The following is a 19,458-nucleotide window of genomic DNA, read 5'->3' as shown; positions in this document are numbered from 1 at the left end:
CTGTGACATTTCAAATGCTAGATTCAGTCCTTTAGTCAAAGGCCAAGAGTGAAAGTGTTGAACCATGGGACTGGGACATCTTTCTCCCTGCAGGTGGATGATGGGAGCTCTGTGTGTGTGTGTTTATGTGTGAACGTGTGTGCAGCCCTGTTCATAAAGCTTTATCCTTTTTGTTTTTTTTGCTGGCCTCCACACACCTTCACACCAAACCATTTTCTTATCTCTGGACCATCAGCTGCACAGCTGGCTGCCACTCATACCTCAAAAGGTTGATTCCACATCACCTGACAAAGAGCTCTGCCCTGACATCACTTCTGACCCTTAGCAGAGAGGGCTAATGTTCTACCATGTGCTCTGCACTACAACCTAGGCCAGCTTTGGATGTGACAGTGGCTCAGTTCACCTCTTTATTGCCCCACCAAGTATCCAAAACATTGGAGTCATGTTTTCTGTCTGTTTTGTCTTTCACAAAGTCGGAGTGTTCATCAAGACACCATCTTGCTCAGTCCCAACGTTGTGCTACTGCTCACAGCCATTTTCATCCCACAGCATCCCCAGACTAGGTTTAAAGGAAACACCGCTTTTATAGTTGGCTTTCATCTTCTTCTTTTTTTGCTCTCCTCTTTTCACCTCCCTTTTCCCTAACCTATGTTAATAGAAGCAGAAAATAGAAAAATGGGCTTTAAAGGGGTGATTGAGTGATTATATAGGGTATTTTACACTGTTCCTTAAGGTCTCCTAATAGGGTATGTAACATTGGTTGGGCTGAAAATTGCCCGAATGCTATTTCATTAGGCCCTTCACTACCCTGTGAATATGGCTCTATTTGGAACAAGAGCTTTTCTTCCAAATATGGTATGCTCATGAATATTTAGATGAGCTGATTGGTTTGAGCGAACCCCATAGAAACACATTGGACACGAGACAGCAGGTCTCATATTTCAGACACTGCAAAGTTATACATTGTTTGTCGGGCTATTTCGTTATTAAATTCACTTCTGAGACTTTTTTAAGCGAGAAATCAACTATATAAAGCTCAAATATGGGCCGTTTTACGAAAATTGATGGCTAATTGCAAATTTGGTAAGACGTGTCGGACTTTAGCTAGGAGCTCCACACAGTCTAACGAGAAAGCGGCAACCTTCATACCCAGTGAAAGTCACCGTTTCCCTGGGTACTGGACTACTGGAATACTCGGGGCTACGCGGAGCTCCATGGAGCTGGCTGGCTGCCAGCATAACTAGAGTAGCTATATTTACAGTTTGAATTTCGTCACGCCACTTATATAACATCTAGCTACCCCAAGGTCTTATAAAGCTAATAATGGGATCCGATTTCAAGTTAATGAATTTTTGTGAACATTAGGGATTTCGTTAGCTGCTACTGTCCCTTCAATCCTATGTGTACAGATCGTGGCTAGTTAGCATAATTTTCGGCGTAATTCCAGTATATTTACAGTTTGAATTTCGTCACGCCACTTATATAACATCTCCCCCAAGGTCTTATAAAGCTAACTATGGTGTCCGATTTCAATTTAAAGTGCCCATATTATGAAAAAAATCACTTTTTCTGGGATTTGGGGTGTTATGTTCTGTCTCAGGTGCTTCCACACACATACAAACTTTGAAAAAAATCCATCCATGCTGTTTAGAGTGAGATACAGTTTCTGCCTTCAGTCTCTGGGTGAGCTGTTCAAAATCGGCATGGCTTGTGACGTCACAAGCCGAAACAAGCAGGCTAACCTCAACCATTAGCTCGTAGCGTTAGCATGCTAATGCTTGCATGCTAACGCTAGCATGCTACCTCGTTCTCAATAGCAAAGCACTGCTACAACACACACAAATTCACCATAATCTACAAAAGAACTACTTACATGTGCGCCCTCATTTAGAAGTCTCCCAGCTAATCCTGCCTTGTAACTGACCGAAGTTGTAGAAACAGCCTTTCTTTTACTGTCTATGGAGCTAGCAAGCTGACATGATCTACATCCGAGCTACTGCACATGTGCGAGTGCAAACAAAGATAGTACAGAAGAAGAAGAAAAGAGGTCTCACTCTGTAGCTAAAACAGAGACCAGGTGAAAAGAGGATCTGCAGCAGTGAGAGAGAGCGGTGCAGTACAACAAAAATATGGTGTTTTTTGAAAATTAAACCATGTAAACCTATTCTGGTACAACCTTAAAATACAATTATGAACCTGAAAATGAGCATAATATGGCTGCTTTAATGCATTTTTGTGAACATTAGGGATTTCGTTAGCTGCTACTGTAATTCCAGTATATTTACAGTTTGAATTTCGTTATGCCACTTATATAACATCTCCCCCAAGGTCTTATAAAGCTAACTATGGTGTCCGATTTCAATTTAATGCATTTTTGTGAACATTAGGGATTTCGTTAGCTGCTACTGTCTCTTCAATCCTATGTGTAGCTACAGATCGCGGCTAGTTAGCATCATTTTCGGCGTAATTCCAGTATATTTACAGTTTGAATTTTGTCACGGCACTTATATAACATCTACCCCAAGGTCTTATAAAGCTAACTATGGTGTCCGATTTCAATTTAATGCATTTTTGTGAACATTAGGGATTTCGTTAGCTGCTACTGTCTCTTCAATCCTATGTGTAGCTACAGATCGCGGCTAGTTAGCATCATTTTCAGCGTAATTCCAGTATATTTACAGTTTGAATTTTGTCACGCCACTTATATAACATCTACCCCAAGGTCTTATAAAGCTAACTATGGTGTCCGATTTCAATTTAATGCATTTTTGTGAACATTAGGGATTTCGTTAGCTGCTACTGTCTCTTCAATCCTATGTGTAGCTACAGATCGTGGCTAGTTAGCATAATTTTCGGCGTAATTCCAGTATATTTACAGTTTGAATTTTGTCACGCCACTTATATAACATCTACCCCAAGGTCTCATAAAGCTAACTATGGTGTCCGATTTCAATTTAATGAATTTTTGTGAATTCCAGAGGAATTCTAAGAGGAGGCTAGCTAGCTCTCATTGATAGAGCTCCATCCAGCCGCAGGCTCTATCAATGAGACTCGCGTACAAGAGTCGTTTATTTCCCCGATCGTTTGTTTAAATAACTCAACACATTATAATTACACACATTATAAGATTAACTGGAACCTGCGGTAAGAGATTGCTGGCGTAACAAGCTCGCTGACCGCGCTCTCACTCACACTCACCGGCCATTTAGCAGGAAGAGGGGAGCTGCAGGCCCTGGAGCTCTGTCAGGGCAGCGGCGTTTGGTAGTCCCTTAACCCAAATAACGGTGACTTTGCGCGGGTATGGAGTGCCGTAGGCTGCCAGCCGTGACGGAGCTCCATCTTCCTCACAGCAGGCCGGGGTCTGTGAAGGAAGGCAGGCCGGGCGGCGAGGCAGCAACACAGGCAGCACTGGCCGCTGAACTCCGACACACAGTCGGATAAAATTTGCAATTAGACATCCATTTTCGTAAAACGGCCCATATTTGACCTCTACATAGTTGATTTCTCGCATAAAAAGTCTCAGAAGTGAATTTTGTGGTAAAATATCAGATTAACAATGTATACAATTTCTGAGATCTACGCGACCTATTCAGAAGACTAAGCTGACCTCAGGTCAGTGGTGTAGCCTATGTAAATGTTTGGGCGTGACAAAGATAGAGACTAGAGCCATGAGGAGGAGCCACCGAGTTGACGTCAACTAGGCGGCTCGTTGAGATCTGCCCGTTTTCAGAGGCAGTTTCAAATTGTGAGATTTGCAGAGGAAAGAGGTGTCAATGGGATTTTGAGGTTCTATGTATGTCCTATTTACCCACTAAACTGTCATTATTCAACTATGACAAGGTAAAATCAGTTTTGCATTCAATCACCCTTTTAATCTGCCTGTGAGGGTGAACAGAGGGACACAATGCATGCTCACTGCAAAGGATAGGTAGGTTTCTTTTTTTCATTTTTATTTCATTCATTCTCTCTTTCTTGCTTTACTTATTACCTGTTTGCTTGCATGCTTTCTTATTTTACCCTCTATATACCCTTCCTACTCCACTCTCTGCCGATGTCCTCTCCATCCGTGCAACCCTGGTAGCTCGGTTGAGTCCAGGCCCTCTTTGATCTGTAGTCCAGAACACAGGATGAGAGTTATCCGCTGGCAACAACAAGAACATCCCATTAGGAGCTGGACAGAGCCTTGACAGACACTCTCTGACTCTGCTGCTGCTGCTGCTTGGCCCAAAAGCACACTGTCTACTGCTGCTGATGCTGCGGATTCTCTGTGCTTCTCCCCAGCTCAGGGTGGGCATTACTGGCTCAGCGCGCTTGACACACAACCTCAAACTCGGGTTCACTTGTTGAATTTAAAATGTTGAAATGCTCTCTCTATGATTTTTTTTTTAGTTAATCATGGAGTTACTGGCACTAAAATTCTGGCCTTGGTTGATCAAGGTGCCTCAGCAGAATTGGGATCTTTGATTGAGGCAGGCACCATCTGATGCAAGAGATAATTTGTTAAACAAACAGTCTCACCTCGAGGTCCATTTAATAGTTGTTCACAATTTTCTTCAGCAGATGCAGTTGGCCCAGCTGTCACGGAATTGTACATATTTTAATTTTAAGCAGTTGACAAAATAATCTCATCTCAAGGTCATTTTAGTAGCTCTGGAAGGTTTTTTTTCCAACTCTTTTTATTTAAATTTTTAATTTTCACAATATATTCTTTTGGCCACCAGCGGGGCTAGCTGGTAAATTAGGCTTTTACCAAAGCCGGTCGGTAGTAAGGCAAACACATTATTCTTTTGTAGGAATTGTTCCGTTTTCAGAGAAAACTTGCCTTTGAAATCTTTTAAAACAGCAGCGACAGTGGCATCAACGGGTTGCTGCGCTTCGGTGGCCGCCATGTTGAATGTAAACAAAAAACTGCTTGCCGACGCTTCTCTATCGTCATCGTTTTAAACCCGCCAATAGCGCGCCAGGTGGATAAGCCAGTTTGTGATTGGTCCCCACAGATTTGTAACGGAAGCAGGATAGAAAAATGTACAGGTTTACCCAGTCTACCTCGTAATAATATCACCATGTCAATCCAATGCACACAACTGTATGATTTTGTTTAGTTAAGGATATTGTGGTTCCTGTACACCATTCTCTGTGTAAGAGACAGGTGATCAACTTGTAAAAACAGAGAGACAAAGTCACAATAAAATAAACTGCCGGTTTACAAGTTAACAATGCAATGCTCTCTGCAAAAGTATATCTCGTCCTTATTTTCTTGATTTTGTCGATCCCGTTTCTTCAAACCATCCTCCAGAATGTCACACAGCCTGGAAAAACCCCCTTGTTATCTTAAACAGGCCGAGCATTTGTCTTGGTCTCTATTGTTTTGGCTTCATGCACAAAATCAATGGAGCTCATTCATCACATGCTCATTCAAAATGAGCATATTTGTTTGAACATTTGTGAGGATTTCTCAGTACAGTGTGAGGCAGAGGAGCAAGATTTATCAAAACTGTGCTGGCAATAGATGTTACAGTTATGGTATTCACTTGCTGAAAAAGCATTATTCTGTCCCCTTATCTTCACCCTGCATCTGACGTGTACAAATCACACACACATACAGACACACACACACACACACACACACACACACACACACACACACACACACACACACACACACACACATATATGCGAGTAATTAATGCATGTATAGGCACATGCACACTTGCACGCTCAACACACACAAATACTCTCTGGTTTCTCTTTCCGTCACAAACAACCAGTGATGGATAGGCCCTTTCCATTTTAAACAGGGAGAAAACACATGCCCCCGGGGACCCTTGTGTGTGGAAGTACTTTGAAGTGTCCACATTTAATTCTTCTGTATGATAAATGAGAGGAGAGCTGCAGTTGTAGCCCGTGAGGAAAAAGCTCGCTCAACGAGGGGAGCGGTAACAAATGTAGCGATAGCTGATAAGCTGACTGTGTCTCTTGCTCTTGCTTGTTGTTCTGCTCCCTACAGACCCCCACAGCCAGATAACAAATCCATCCTATCAATCAAACCCATCAATGGCTGGCTGCAGATTAGAGACAGTGATTTTGGGGCTGATTGGAGGGGAAATGCTGATTACACCTCCCTCTCTCTGACTTGATTACACTCTGCCTGTGTGTTGTCAAGCTCGGCTGCTGAGCTGTAATCTGGAAGCTAAGAGCAGAGGCCGTGGCTCCTAAATAGACAAGACACAGACGTGATCACACCAGTAGCAGACGAGCTGTGACCATTGCCAAGTCACTGGAAAGGCCTATATCCCACACCGTCACAGCATTTGTGCATGCTAACTGCACACAGGCCAACACATATGCAGACATGCGCACATTACACTGAGATAAGGAAAAAAACATTTTTTCTCTTAACTCTTGTTATGTTCATCGCCTGCTGTTTCCCTCCTCCTCCTGCTTCTCTCCACTGGTCTGGCCTACTTCCATCACAGTGGCAGAGGGTCCCGTGCTGGAGTGCACACACACACACACACACACACACACAGAGAGCACAGTGAGTGGAGTCCTAATCTGAGCTTTATTTAGCTGCTTCACCTTTAAAACTGGAGCAGGTTCCAGACACTCTCTTCCTCAGCCACCTCAGCTTCTTCTAACATTATATCCCTCTACTCCTTCATCAACGTGCTCAGCCCTCCTTCACTCCCTCTTCATTTTTTTTTCAATCACTGCAGCCCTCGAGGCCTGCCTAAGTCTCAAATTGTCACTTTAAGTGGCTCACAGAAGCTGCTGTTCAGGTTGTGTGCAGCAAAATGGCATGAGTTACTTGAAGAATTTAACCAAACTGATATTGACAGCATTCAACTGCTAAGTTCTCAGTGAGAGCACAAGAGCAAACTGAATTTATTCTTTGTTCCTTCTGTTAACAAAGAAACTGCAGAAACACAAACTTAGTAATGATTTTGATGATGCTACTTCAGGTAAATAGAGTACATGTCTGCATAAAAAAGAAGGTTTGGCCTCTTCAATATATGTGATAAATATATATATGCTAAATATTTAGTTTAATTTATTTAAGCATCTTGGAATTCAATGAAAACTCGTGGAACTTATTGAAAAAAAGAAATTCTGCTGTGTGCAATTTCTAACAGGAACATCTCCCAGGGATTTTCTTCATCTTCAACAGCAGCGATAAAGAAAGAACTATCTCAACAAGAACACTGTCTACAGGGCCACTGTTTCAATTACTTTAGCTAATGTTTGTCACTCTAATAATACCCTCTTGCTTTTAATCCTCAACACACCATTTGGGACCGCTGGCACAACTGTGTGCCTAAATAAAATTATTTTCATCTCAGTGTGTGTGTGTGTGTGTGTGTGTGTGTGTGTGTGTGTGTGTGTGTGTGTGTGTGTGGGCAAGGTAGGTTCGCATAAAATTCATAACTCTCTGTGCCCTGGTTTTGAACTATCTTTGAAGCCCCAAAATTGTCTCATCCAGCTTGTGTTAGGTATCATTTCAATTGACACCATGCACTCTACTACTAGTGCTTTGAATTGAGCATACTTGCATGCTTGTTAGATGGAAACAGCTGTCAGGGGAGATAGCGAGTGTGACTCACTCCTCTTTCCCTCACTTATCACTTGCCTATTCCAGTCCTGCTCCTCTTATTGTGACCTCCAAGAAAGTCAAAATCTCTTTTTTCTTTCTTTCTCGTATTCACAGTGCAGCATAGTGGCTGTTTTTTGGAAATGTTGTGGCCAGAGGTATGCTTAGCACCTGTGGCGCAGTTTCGGATTAAGATGAATAAAAATTGAAGACATTTTGAGAGGGGTTGTACGGTTAAGGCTTCTCTCAAAGAGAAATTGAAATCTGTGTGCAAGAGGTGTAACATCTCTGCAAACTAATGAATTGCATCTTGAATCAGCTACAGATGTTGCTTTTTTGGTTTAGTTTACTATAGTTGACAATAAAAGGCAACATTTACATCATCAGCTTGTTTGCCAAGGATAACACAATACAGTTCATTTTGCTGCTATTGTGTTAATGTAGTTCATTAGGAGATGTCAACGTGTGTTAACATCTTCTTGAAGAGCTAGACACTGAATGTAAAAAGGGGCTCAGGGATATTTTAAGAGCTAAGGTTAGCAGCAACCTGCAATGAGGTGGGCACCAGCCATCATTGTTGAGGATATGGCCAACTCATCAAACCCCACAGAAAGTTTAGAATATTTCATGCACACATCAGTTTCTCAACATCATGACGATAACTCTTTGCAATGTGCATTGCTGTTGTCACATCAGACAGACGTTGAAAGCTAATTCCACTTTACAAAATGGCTGGAATCTGTAACTGAATAACTTGCCTGTCTGCCTGTTCTGTTTGCATATTTGACTTCACAGACATTATACTGTTATTTATCAATGTGGTCAATTCTCTGGCCAAGTCGTAACTGTGATGTCAGCAGCTGGTCTTGTGGACAGTTTGCGCATACAAAAGAAACATTTTATGGTGGAGCAAACTATTCATATGAGAGATTAATAAGTGGGATATTGCTATTTAGAAAGTCGGTGTTCACAGTGATTTGATCTTCTACTTATTGAATTGGTTCATGGAGTGCTTCATTTACCTTCATTTAACAGCTTTGGCCCCTACAGTAGGAATATTAAAACAATTAAAGATGCAAGCAGCGATGAACGGGCCCTCGCCCCTCCCAGCATGTCGGAGGTACTGGTGGACGCCGCTCCTTGCGGCCGTGCATTTGCGCGGCACTCAGACACTGCAATTCGTCACCAATGAAAAGGGAACTCTCTGCAGAGTTCAATACCTCACACAATAGTGTACAAGAAACGGTTCACAAGTTATGGAAGTGGGCGTGGTCTGTGTACCTGGGCGTGGCTAGAGTATAGGGGGCGGCTCAATATCACATGCAGAGCCATTTATTAGAGAGAGTTTGGCTAACTAGGGAATCAAATGTTCTGAGCTATCCCGTTATGCGATTGGTTCCAAGGTGGTCATGTGTTTCGTGGACTCCATGTTGTATACCAACATTCATCTGATTACCATTGACATAGTGCAGGGAATTGTGGAAAATGTAATAAATTATTAAAAAATTACATCAATCACTGAAAAAATGCCCAACTGTTGCGTGTTTGGCTGCAATGAAAGACAGGGAAGCGGCAAAAGATTTTACAAGTCCCCCGGTGAACCAAAAAAAGCGAAAAGTATTTGAGCTGTTCATTATTGTGTGAGGTAAATGTCAATTTCTCTCTTCAATATGATAACAAATTACATAGGACAAATATAGTAATACCATCGTTAATGTGTACCATGCTGTCAAAAAAGTTCTAACACTGCTTTAGAAATGAATGAAGTTTTGAAGTTAGCCATGCCTTATGTGTCAGGGTTTTGGTATTTTGTGGTGTGTATTATTTTTGTAGTCGGTTTCTGTTCTGTATTGTGCTTGTTTCCTGTTTTATTTTGTAGTCTGTCTTGTCTCCCTTGTCTTGTCTAGCTTTCTTCCTGTCTTTGTTTGTTTCCCGCCTTTTTTGATTTGTTCCACCTGTTGTGTCACCTGCCTCTCGTTCCCTCGTTACCTTGTGTATTTAGCCTCTCTGTTTTCCCTTGTCCCTTGTTGGATCGTCTCGTCTTGTTGCTGTGCGTTCTGTTTGTTTCTGCATTCCCTGTCGTGGATTTCCTTTTTGTATTGGATTATATCTCCAAGTAAGTTTTGCTTATCTTAAATTAAAACTCTTTAAACTGCATTTGGGTCCTAACCTTGCCTGCCTTCGCACCAGCCCTGATATTATGCTAGCGTTAGCTTTTTCGCTAGCACTCCATGTACCTAAATGCTTGTGATCTTGCCATAGTCATATGGCTTTTGGTCTCGACCGAGTCCAGGTGTCTTTATTATGTTCATAATTCTATATATATATATATATATATATATATATATATATATATATATATATATATATATATATATATATATATATATATATATATATATTACTCCAATAATATTGGAGGGAAAGTGAAACACAGCTTGGACGGGATGTTGTTCGGCTTTTCACAAGTTTAGACAGCTACGCCAATGTTTGCTAACGTTGGCACAACAGCGTTAGCCTAGCCTGCTAGGTAAATATTACGACTGCCTTCGGAGTTTCCTATATCTGCGTCCATGTTGTCAACATAAGACCTGTGGCATTAGTGCTCCTTTTGTTCCATTTTATTGAATGAAGTATTAAGCTTCGCTCCTACGAGATGGGTGGGTTTTTGTTATGTTACACACAAAGCTAACTGGCTATAGTTAGCCTGTACATATGCTAGCGGACATTAGAAAGGTAACCACTACTCAGAGACTGGTCACTCACTACAGTGGGCATTTTTTAGAGGCCCATTTACGATATAGAAGGTAAATATACACTGGAATATTTCCGTAAGGGCCTTTTACATATTTACAAACGTATGCCTGTTTATGGTAAAAATAAGCGATTTATTTCAAGATAGCATATTTGCCCCATAGGGTTACACTGTAGAGTCATCTGGCGTTGGTCTCCAATATGGCACCCATGATTTGAGTTGGCCAAACTCTCTATATAAAGGGCGCTGATCACATGTAGACCACACATTCTAAGTTTCATGTAAATCGGAATTACTTTTGCCAAGATACAACCGTTCCTGTTTCGACAGCCACCTACAGGAAGTTGGTCCTCTATAACTTGCACATTGTGTTAGCTATCAAAATTCTTTTACTTTTTTTTTTTTTTATTACTTTTTGTCACGAGGGTACACTGAGTCTATACGCAAGTTTTCGTGCAGATCGGACTCATGTCCCAGGAGGAGTTAGACAAAGTAGGTTTCCCATTTATCGCGATGTGGCTAATTAATAAAAAAAAATTAAACAGCGCCATCTAATGGCCGATTCTCTCAAACTTTGGCATGGATGCTCAACCCGCTATGAGGAACAACTGTGTCAAGTTTCGTGATCATCGGAATAACTGTGGCCAAGATACGCAACTTCCTGTTTTGACAGCCACCTACAGGAAGTTCGTCCCCCCTAACTTTCGTATATTTTCAACTATCAAAATTCTTTTAAGAAATTTTTGTCATGAGGGACCATAGATAGTACTTGCAAAGTTTGGTGAAGATCGGAATCACTGTCTAGGAGGAGTTTGAAAGAATGTAAAACACATGAAAAATGTATAAATTAAAAATGGCCACCTTCTGGTTGGGTGGAGCTAATGAAGGTAAATTGGAAATATGTCCGCAATGATTAGAGCAATATGTGTAGTAAATCTGGTGAATATCGGAGCAACTATGTCCAAGTTAAGGCTTTCCACGCATTAGGGGGCGCTATGGAGCCCGCTTACAGGTATGGGCCAAATCGTTGTACAGTCTCGCACAGCTCCCAGATGTTTATGTGGGCACCAATTTTTTGAAAGTGCTTAAACCAATTAAGGGGCGCTATAGAGCAACCATACCACTCTCAAGCCTAAATGTGAACTCAGATCAAAGAATTTCCTATTATGCACATGGCTGCACAACTTTGAAAGTTTTCGTGCATCCTAAAGTCCTAAAACACCTGTTCGTAAAATGAAGAATTTCGCACGAAAAATAAGATGGCCGACTTCCTGTCAGGTGGAAAAATTTCAAAAAAATCCTCCATGGACTTCAAGATGAGACCTATGTTCCCTCAAAATTTGGTATATTAACTTCAAATTTTTTTTCAGAATTCCGAAGCTCGTTAGGGGGCGCTATGGAGCCCCCTGGCAACGCTCGAGCGCAATCACTACAGAACTTTGTAGTTTTTGCCAGGTCTGACGTGTGCAAATTTTTGTGAGTTTTCCAGCATGCTAAACCCCTCAAAAATGTGAGTGACATCGCGGAATAATAATCCTTACAAAAATTATAGGTTCCTTCGCACTTTCAGTGCCAGGCACTGTTGGGGCACCGTTGGAGCCTTGCACTTTCGTGCTCAGGCCTTAATGATTGCAGTTTATAATTTACTATTTAGTCTCACCCTAAATAATAATTTGAATACATCATAATGTAGCATAAATATTCAACTATGGGCAATTCTTAAATTTCAGCACTCTGTAATTTATCCTTAGATGTCTGTTAGAGTGTCAGATACAACAAACAAGAATGTCAGAAACAAGAATGCTGCCATGCCCTGCACAGAAAACAAAAACTGACATAATTACAGGGTACTGTCAAGTCTTCATGATTCTTATTTTAGGTGAGAACTTGTACAAATCTAGAATACGCTGCCCGCGTGGATGGGGTTTTCAAAACAGACATGTTTCCTCACAGCAACAACGTGCCTAGTTGTACCATGTAGTCAAGATCACACTGATGACAGGATAGGAATTCTGTTGGTATGTTTTGTTATTTTTAGTGCTTGTTGGTTCTTTCCTGCCTCCTGCATCCCCATAACATATAACTTTCAATGTATGTCACATTCCTGAGTGTGAATATCTTGTGAATATGCATGCCGCACTGTCTACATGCCATAATATGTGACTCCCGCATTCCTTGTTGGTCTTCTATGATACATGTTCAGCAGAACTAATGGATGTTTGTTTGGCTATAGTGACTGAATGACTCATAGTGTGAGTGGCACCAATAGGAAGCCTGTTCTCTCAAAGCTGCAATAATTGACAGTAACTCATCTGCCAGCTCATCTAAATACAGAAACCTGTGCTTATGTTAACAGAAAGCTGAATCCAGGTCAAGTCATTATGGCATCATCAATTAAAATAGCATCATTGTCAAACAGCTGGCAGACCGCCTGTTTCTTGCATGACCTATACATGCTTTTAGCAAGGCAACAAAGGTTAGCAGCCAAAATTGGATGGCAAAATCTGCTAGCTAATTTGCTCAGCTTATATGTGTAATGTGATGTATTTCTGACTGAAATGGAATATGTGGGTGTCATTTAGAGATCGATTTGATTAAATAGTTGAGGGATTTTAAAAACACATAAATACACACATGCACACACACTGTTTTCTTCTCTCATTCACTCTGTTGCTTTCACACTGTGTCTTATCCTGCTGTATAGCTTCTGTGTGATTTTGCCTTCAGCTTTTTCAACAAATATGACTCACACCACACTGGCAAACTAGCCCTATGGCGTATCACATTTGAGCACACACAGGGTATACATGTAAGTGTTCATACGCATACACACACACACACACACACACACACACACACACACAAATCATGTCCAGCTATTGTGTATTTAAAGTGGCAACCTGCTGTTTTGTTCCTCCTGGTCTCCAGTGCCTGATGCTGTTGTTTAATGAGCAAAGGCTCTCCTCAGACTTGCTTCTAGTCTAGTCTGCTTCTGTTGCTGTGTGTCTGCTGTTGCAGCGCTGACCAGAGAAGACATGCAGGTGTGTCTCAAGGCTAATTGCTGCTACTTGGCTGATGGTCTTTCTGTGTTCCACTCTCATTGACTCCCCGGGCTCCAGGGGGATTCCCATAGGCACCCAAAGACAAACAAACCTGGGCGGACAATCGATAACGGATGCAAGAGTTACCACTCCGCGCAGCCGCTGATTAAGATTCCCTGAGAATGTGTGTGTGTGCACTATGTAAGAGTGTGAGTATGTGAAGGTGTTTGCTGATTGTCCCCACTCTTTCTGTGCTAACTGGAATCTTCAGCCAGTCCCTCAGTGCTTGTTTATGTGATTTTGATTAAGAGCATCACAGAGCTCAGAAGCATCCTCACAACAACACCACATTAATGCTCCCAGGTAATTATTCCCACATTTCAGGTTCACAACAGGGTAGGTGAGATCGTGTCTGTGCCTAAATGTGAGACCTGACAGTGTAAACAAGGCTGTGTGCTATTAGAAGGAAGCTTAAGATTTAGCTTTTATACATTTCTGCCTTTTGTTAGTGAGGAAATGTGTCACATCAGTGCAATAGCAACCAAATTAAAACGTAAACAGATAATACTCAAGTCATTAAACTCCTATACATTTGCCTAATGTAATGAGAATAGAAAAACGTGATAACACAATATACACACATATACACACACACACACGCACAATATATTAAATTAGAACATATACTCTCAGTGCCCTACAGTATAGCACACCAGAACACTTATTAAATTAGGTGTTATATTATTGTTTTTCTGTTACATATATAACAGAAACTAAAACTATATATATATATATATATATATATATATATATATATATATATATATATATATATATATATATATATATATATATATATATATATATATATATTAGTTTTTGTGGTGAAAAACTAGAAAGCTGTGCGTTAGTGTTAACTCGCCTTTCTTCACCCTCTCTAACCCTCCATTCTGCTCCCATTCTCACTGGGCTCATGTTTGCTTTTGTTCTAGTCTCCAGCCAGCCTAACTCACAATGATGATCTTGACCAAGCGCAGGGAAAGGTCAAGGTTGGACTGCAAATTGCCTAAAGCAATCAGCCTTGTCTCTCTGCGCTAACAGTGTGAGCTTTCTGTCTCTGTCGCCATCTTGTCGTCTCTCCATTTCTTTTCTCTCGTTCTCCGTCACTGTGTTTACCCGGGGGGGTAGATGTGTGTCGGGGAGGATTGACAGCAGGAAGGCGAGGGGGGCTGGGGGGAGTCTCCCCTGCTTTGAAGTCTCGGCTCTGACCGGCGGCTGGGCGAGGGCTAGGGACTTGAAAGCACCAAGCGCCACTGCCTGGGTGACATTTCAGGACAGACTAGTGTGACCCAGCAGGGGGTGTGTGTGTGTGTGTGTGTGCGCGTGTGTGGACAAGAGAGTGTCTCCTTATGGCTTCAGCTGTCCTCAAGGACTGCTGGCTGCTGGGGGCTATATGCCTTCACACCGAAGGGATTACCTTTCATTACATGAAAAACAGAATCACCCGTTCAACCTCTAACCCCTCTCTCAACAATAGTGCCATTGGGATGCAGTGCTACAGCTGATACCCCTGTTATAAATATACACTCAGTAGCTAGATCTAATACACACATATATTCCACGAGCCATGGCTACATGTAACATTTTATATGATTTTCAACACACACACACACACACACACACACACACACACACACACACACACACACACACACACACACACACATATACACACACAAAGCTCAAGGACAGCCTCCTTTAGGTCAGCTGTTCTTTCCAGCCCAGTGTGCCTGAGTGGCTTTCCTCAAATGGCTTCACACACATGAAAGACTTCACTTCAATGTGTCACACAGTACCCACACACTCAGCCAAACAACATCAAGGCCTGCCCGTGGCCTGTAGCTGGACGAATGTCTTAATCTACCTCCCGACTGTAAATGGTGTAAACAGGTGTTAACATGTCAGCCCACAAGATGCCACATGCCGCTGTGTCATGATCTCCTGAACAGCTGTCCCCCCCCCCCGCCATTGTGTGCGTGGGTGTATGTGGGTGAGTGTGTGTGTGAGCATGTGTTTACTACAAGGGTTATAAATGGCTGCAAGAGGAGCTTTAGCCCTAGATATTGTGTAAAGCCAAGGACAAATATAGGCAAAGGGCAAACAATGATAGGGAGCTTAATGGCATCATTCTGTAATTTAATTTTTTTTATTTTTACCTTTATTTAACCAGGAAGAGACTCACTGAGATTAAAAATCTCTTTTTCAAGAGTGCCCTGGCCAAGACAGGCAGCAGTACAACCACACATACAGTACATACAACCAAAAAATACACAAAAACACTAAAAACATAAAACAACTGAAACAGCAAATCCTTCAAAGTCAACCACAATCCTAAACACATCAGGCAAAACATCTACAGCCAGATGTGGTTGCCTCCAAGTCAATCAACATCCTCTTAAAAGCGACCAATGAGACCAGCTCAGTAAGTTTCATGGATTTCTGTAACTTGTTCCATGTAGAGGGAGCAGCAAACTTAAACACATTTTTCCCCAGCTCAGTTCTAACCCTTGGAACAGACAGAAGGAAAAGATCCTGGGAACGAAGATTGTAAGTTCCGGTACTATTTACACTGATATAGGTCAGAAGGTAGGATGGAAGGAGACCTAAAATAGCCTTGTATATGAAGATATGCCAGTGTTGAAGTCTCCGTGTTGATAAAGAAGGCCATCCAACACGTTCATACAGTTCACAATGGTGAGTGAGGGTTTTCATACCAGTGATGAACCTCAGAGATCCATGGTATACAGTGTCCAGTGCATGTAAACTTTGAGATGAAGCATGCATGTATAAAACATCACCATAGTCATCGAGAACACTTGAAATTTCCATCTGCTATAGCTTGAATTAAGATGGTAGGGAGAGAGACTGTCCAGTAAACAAAAAGTTCCTCCCTGGCCTGCTGCTAGCTAATGTCTCCATCAACAGCCATATGTTCCAACAAATTGCTCCTGAGCAAAGAACAGAAACCCTAACCCTTCTTTCTTTGTATGTCTCTTAAAGAAGCAGCTAATAATTCCTGTAATGTAAATTTCTCTCCTCAGGTGGAGATTGAGAAGCTGGACTACCACCACTATCTGCCTCTGTTCTTTGATGGCTTATGCGAGACTGTTCATCCGTATGAGTTCTTCGCCCGCCAGGGAGTCCATGACATGCTGGAGCACGGAGGCCCCAAGATCCAGCCTGTCATTCCCCAACTCATCATCCCCATCAAGAGTAAGTCTGGGAGGGTGTCTACTCTCACGGTTTACAAATCACTCACAACACAGCTCTTTTCCCAAGTGACCCTGTGTGTGTTGATGTCATTTTACCTTCACTGTGTTCCCCAGCCACTGATGGAAAAATATGGTTATCTCGAGACAGAAGAATGCTGGTATTGTCAGCCTAAATACAACAAGAGTATTGTTTAAAATGTCCCCATAAAGCTCTAAAGCATGTTAAGATCGTAGCTATACAGTGAGGAGGAGAGAGAAACTAATGATGAAATGTGTGCATGTGTGTTCTTTTTCAGTACTAAAACATGTTGTATAATGATCACACAGGACCATTGTCACAGCGATCTTCAACCATTAAAATACAGGAATTATTCAATTAACTTCTGAAGCAAAATGTTACCACTGTCTCATTCATTTAGATTAGTTTAACAAACATTTAATCTATAACTAAATATTATTATTATTTTATGAGTGGCTGACAGCCAAGCAATCCTCTCAGTTAGTTTTAATTGCAGCCTCAATACATATGTATGCCATTTATTTCATTATTTACTATTTTGATGACAGTATCATTAACATTTTGATTTCTGTTTGCTGATCTCAGACAAATCCCAAGTCTAGAAAAGACTTTCTCACTTGCTTATGGTTTAGCTAGCTGCAGCCTTAAATAAATCAGAAGCTAATAACACACACAATTGAAAAAAAGGCCCAGTACAGTTGGTAGGAAACATGAGGTATCATAAAGAAAGTCCTTTGTAATTTTCTCAAAATTGACCGAGCTTGAAAATACGTGAGAATACAATAAAGAACAGTATTATCAATATTAAATTAAATGATTAAATCATTATTAACATGCATCTATGTTAAAAATGTATCAACATCTTTTTGAATAATTACACACAATAGCACTCTCAAACTGTTCACAGACAATCTTGCAGCAGTAAAGGAGTGCAACCAAAACAGAACAACATACTTTACCAGGAATAGACTCACCTGTCTTCCACACTTGCGCCACAACAGATTCTAACATTACCATACAACCAGTCCTGTGACAAGTCCTAATTTGGTTTCACAGTCATACGGTTTCTATTATTACATTAACCCTCAGGGCGAAGCGTCCTTGTTTTTGCATTTGCCAGAAGAGGTTGGCTCTAAAAGCATGCCTGATAATCTGCCATGTGCAGTGTGGTGACATGCTACATTTAACTATGTCATCGTGGTGTGCCTCCTTACCTTTACACGCACAGACACACACACACACACACACACACACACACACAAATGAAGATGGGCGGAAAGGTTTGACTATAGACATCAGGATCTACAGTGATGTGGACGGGAAAGGTTTCCTGTGTGGCGAACAAGAGGGGGATCAAGGTACAGAGAAGTTAGAGGAATGCAGAGTGTGGCTTTTGTTGGAAAATTTCAGACACACACACACACACTGTCTTCTGTTTGGCGGTGCTGCCAAGTGGAGTGTCAGTTTCAAAGTGGGAGCCTTTAAGTGGCGCCCAGTGAGCCTGGGATAGTGTTCATGTCATGGGCAGTTGGCTGGTGGTGTGTATGTAAGTGGGTGTGTGTTCTTTGTTTATGTGTGGGTGTTGGACGTCTGTGGAGGCAGAGGGGCGTAACGGCCAGCACTAGGCACGGCTGTTGGAGACACACACAGACTGACCCTGGCACAAATGTCACCACAATACACACTGCAGTGAGCACACACTACAAGGTCTTACCCATTACACATCCTACGGTGTGACATATATAGTTTTGTGTTTGAGTGTTACTGTATTTTTAACTGCGATATTCGATATATGTTGTTTCACAGGTGCATGATTTTCCAGCATCTTTTTCTAGATACAGTTAAAATATTTGGACGGCCTAATGTCTATTTTGCCCTTCATCAAGAGGCACCCACTTTACATACAACTTGACATTATGCACAGAGCGACCGAGCCACTAGCTAACTTAGACAGTAGTTTATAAATTCAAACCCCTCAGCAGTTTTGGTCATTTGCCTCTGGGAGGTTAGACCAAAGGTGATGGTTATGCTCCTCATGAAAAACACACACTTTGCACTGAAAATGGAATTTTAAATGGCCTGCTCCTTATTAACTTCTTGGTTTATTAAAAATCAGGCCTGTTTCGCCATCCACAAGGCAAAGCCGCCAGTCCGTGTTTCTGTTGCAGATTAATTACTTTTCTATGGAGCAGGGAAGAAGAAGGGATGGTGGAAAGAGGAAGAAAGTAAAAAGCTGTCTGCAGTCTAAAATGGCAAGATATATATTTTTCTCCTCTGACGTTAATACATCTTCAATGTGGCTGGCAGGCTCTTATCTGCAGAGTGACTGAGTCACGTCAGGCCCTGGTGAATTTTGATGATGACTGCAGGTCGCACAATGAGAATACACAATGAAGAAGGCTCTGGCTGACATTATACTCTAAGGCCCTGTCCTCAGTGACTTTAAGACTGAACTCTTTTCTACTGTACACCCTGTTGCCTTTACCCCATGTTAGAAAGACTACCTTATACATGGGAAAAAATAAATAGGGAAAAATATGGATTTAATACATATACACATAGGGTGTTTTTTTCTTAAAATGTGTTTTTGGAAGTAACCACTGGATACAAATTTAAAAGCTTAAAGGGCAGAAATAATATGGCTAATTATTTTATATGAAAGTATAGGCAAAAAAGGTCCTGTTGAAGTATGATGGTGATTTAAGAAGAAAGGGTAAATGTTACTGAAATGCTGTGGTTTGGGTTTTTCTGGCTTCCTTTGTGGTATATTGACAACCTATAAC

General features: G+C 41.5%; 1 protein-coding gene and 1 long non-coding RNA gene across 3 annotated transcripts in view; both read left to right on the top strand.

Annotated features, from left to right (window-relative positions):
- Positions 1-19,458, top strand: part of pacrg (PARK2 co-regulated) — a 143,277-nt gene that overhangs the window by 53,586 nt on the left and 70,233 nt on the right. For both annotated transcript variants that reach the window (XM_031310160.2, XM_035994843.1), the window contains one exon: positions 16,486-16,657. In XM_031310160.2, coding sequence (XP_031166020.1) covers positions 16,486-16,657 — 172 coding nt within the window. The remainder of the gene's footprint in view (positions 1-16,485; positions 16,658-19,458) is intronic.
- Positions 15,964-16,137, top strand: LOC116057620. Its single transcript, XR_004106859.1, has 2 exons — positions 15,964-15,995; positions 16,043-16,137. It is a non-coding gene; the product is annotated as an uncharacterized LOC116057620 (long non-coding RNA).

The sequence above is a fragment of the Sander lucioperca genome, chromosome 18 (assembly GCF_008315115.2).
Source record: "Sander lucioperca isolate FBNREF2018 chromosome 18, SLUC_FBN_1.2, whole genome shotgun sequence".
Classification (NCBI taxonomy): Eukaryota; Metazoa; Chordata; class Actinopteri; order Perciformes; family Percidae; genus Sander; species Sander lucioperca.
This window is presented reverse-complemented; position numbering and strand designations above follow the sequence as displayed.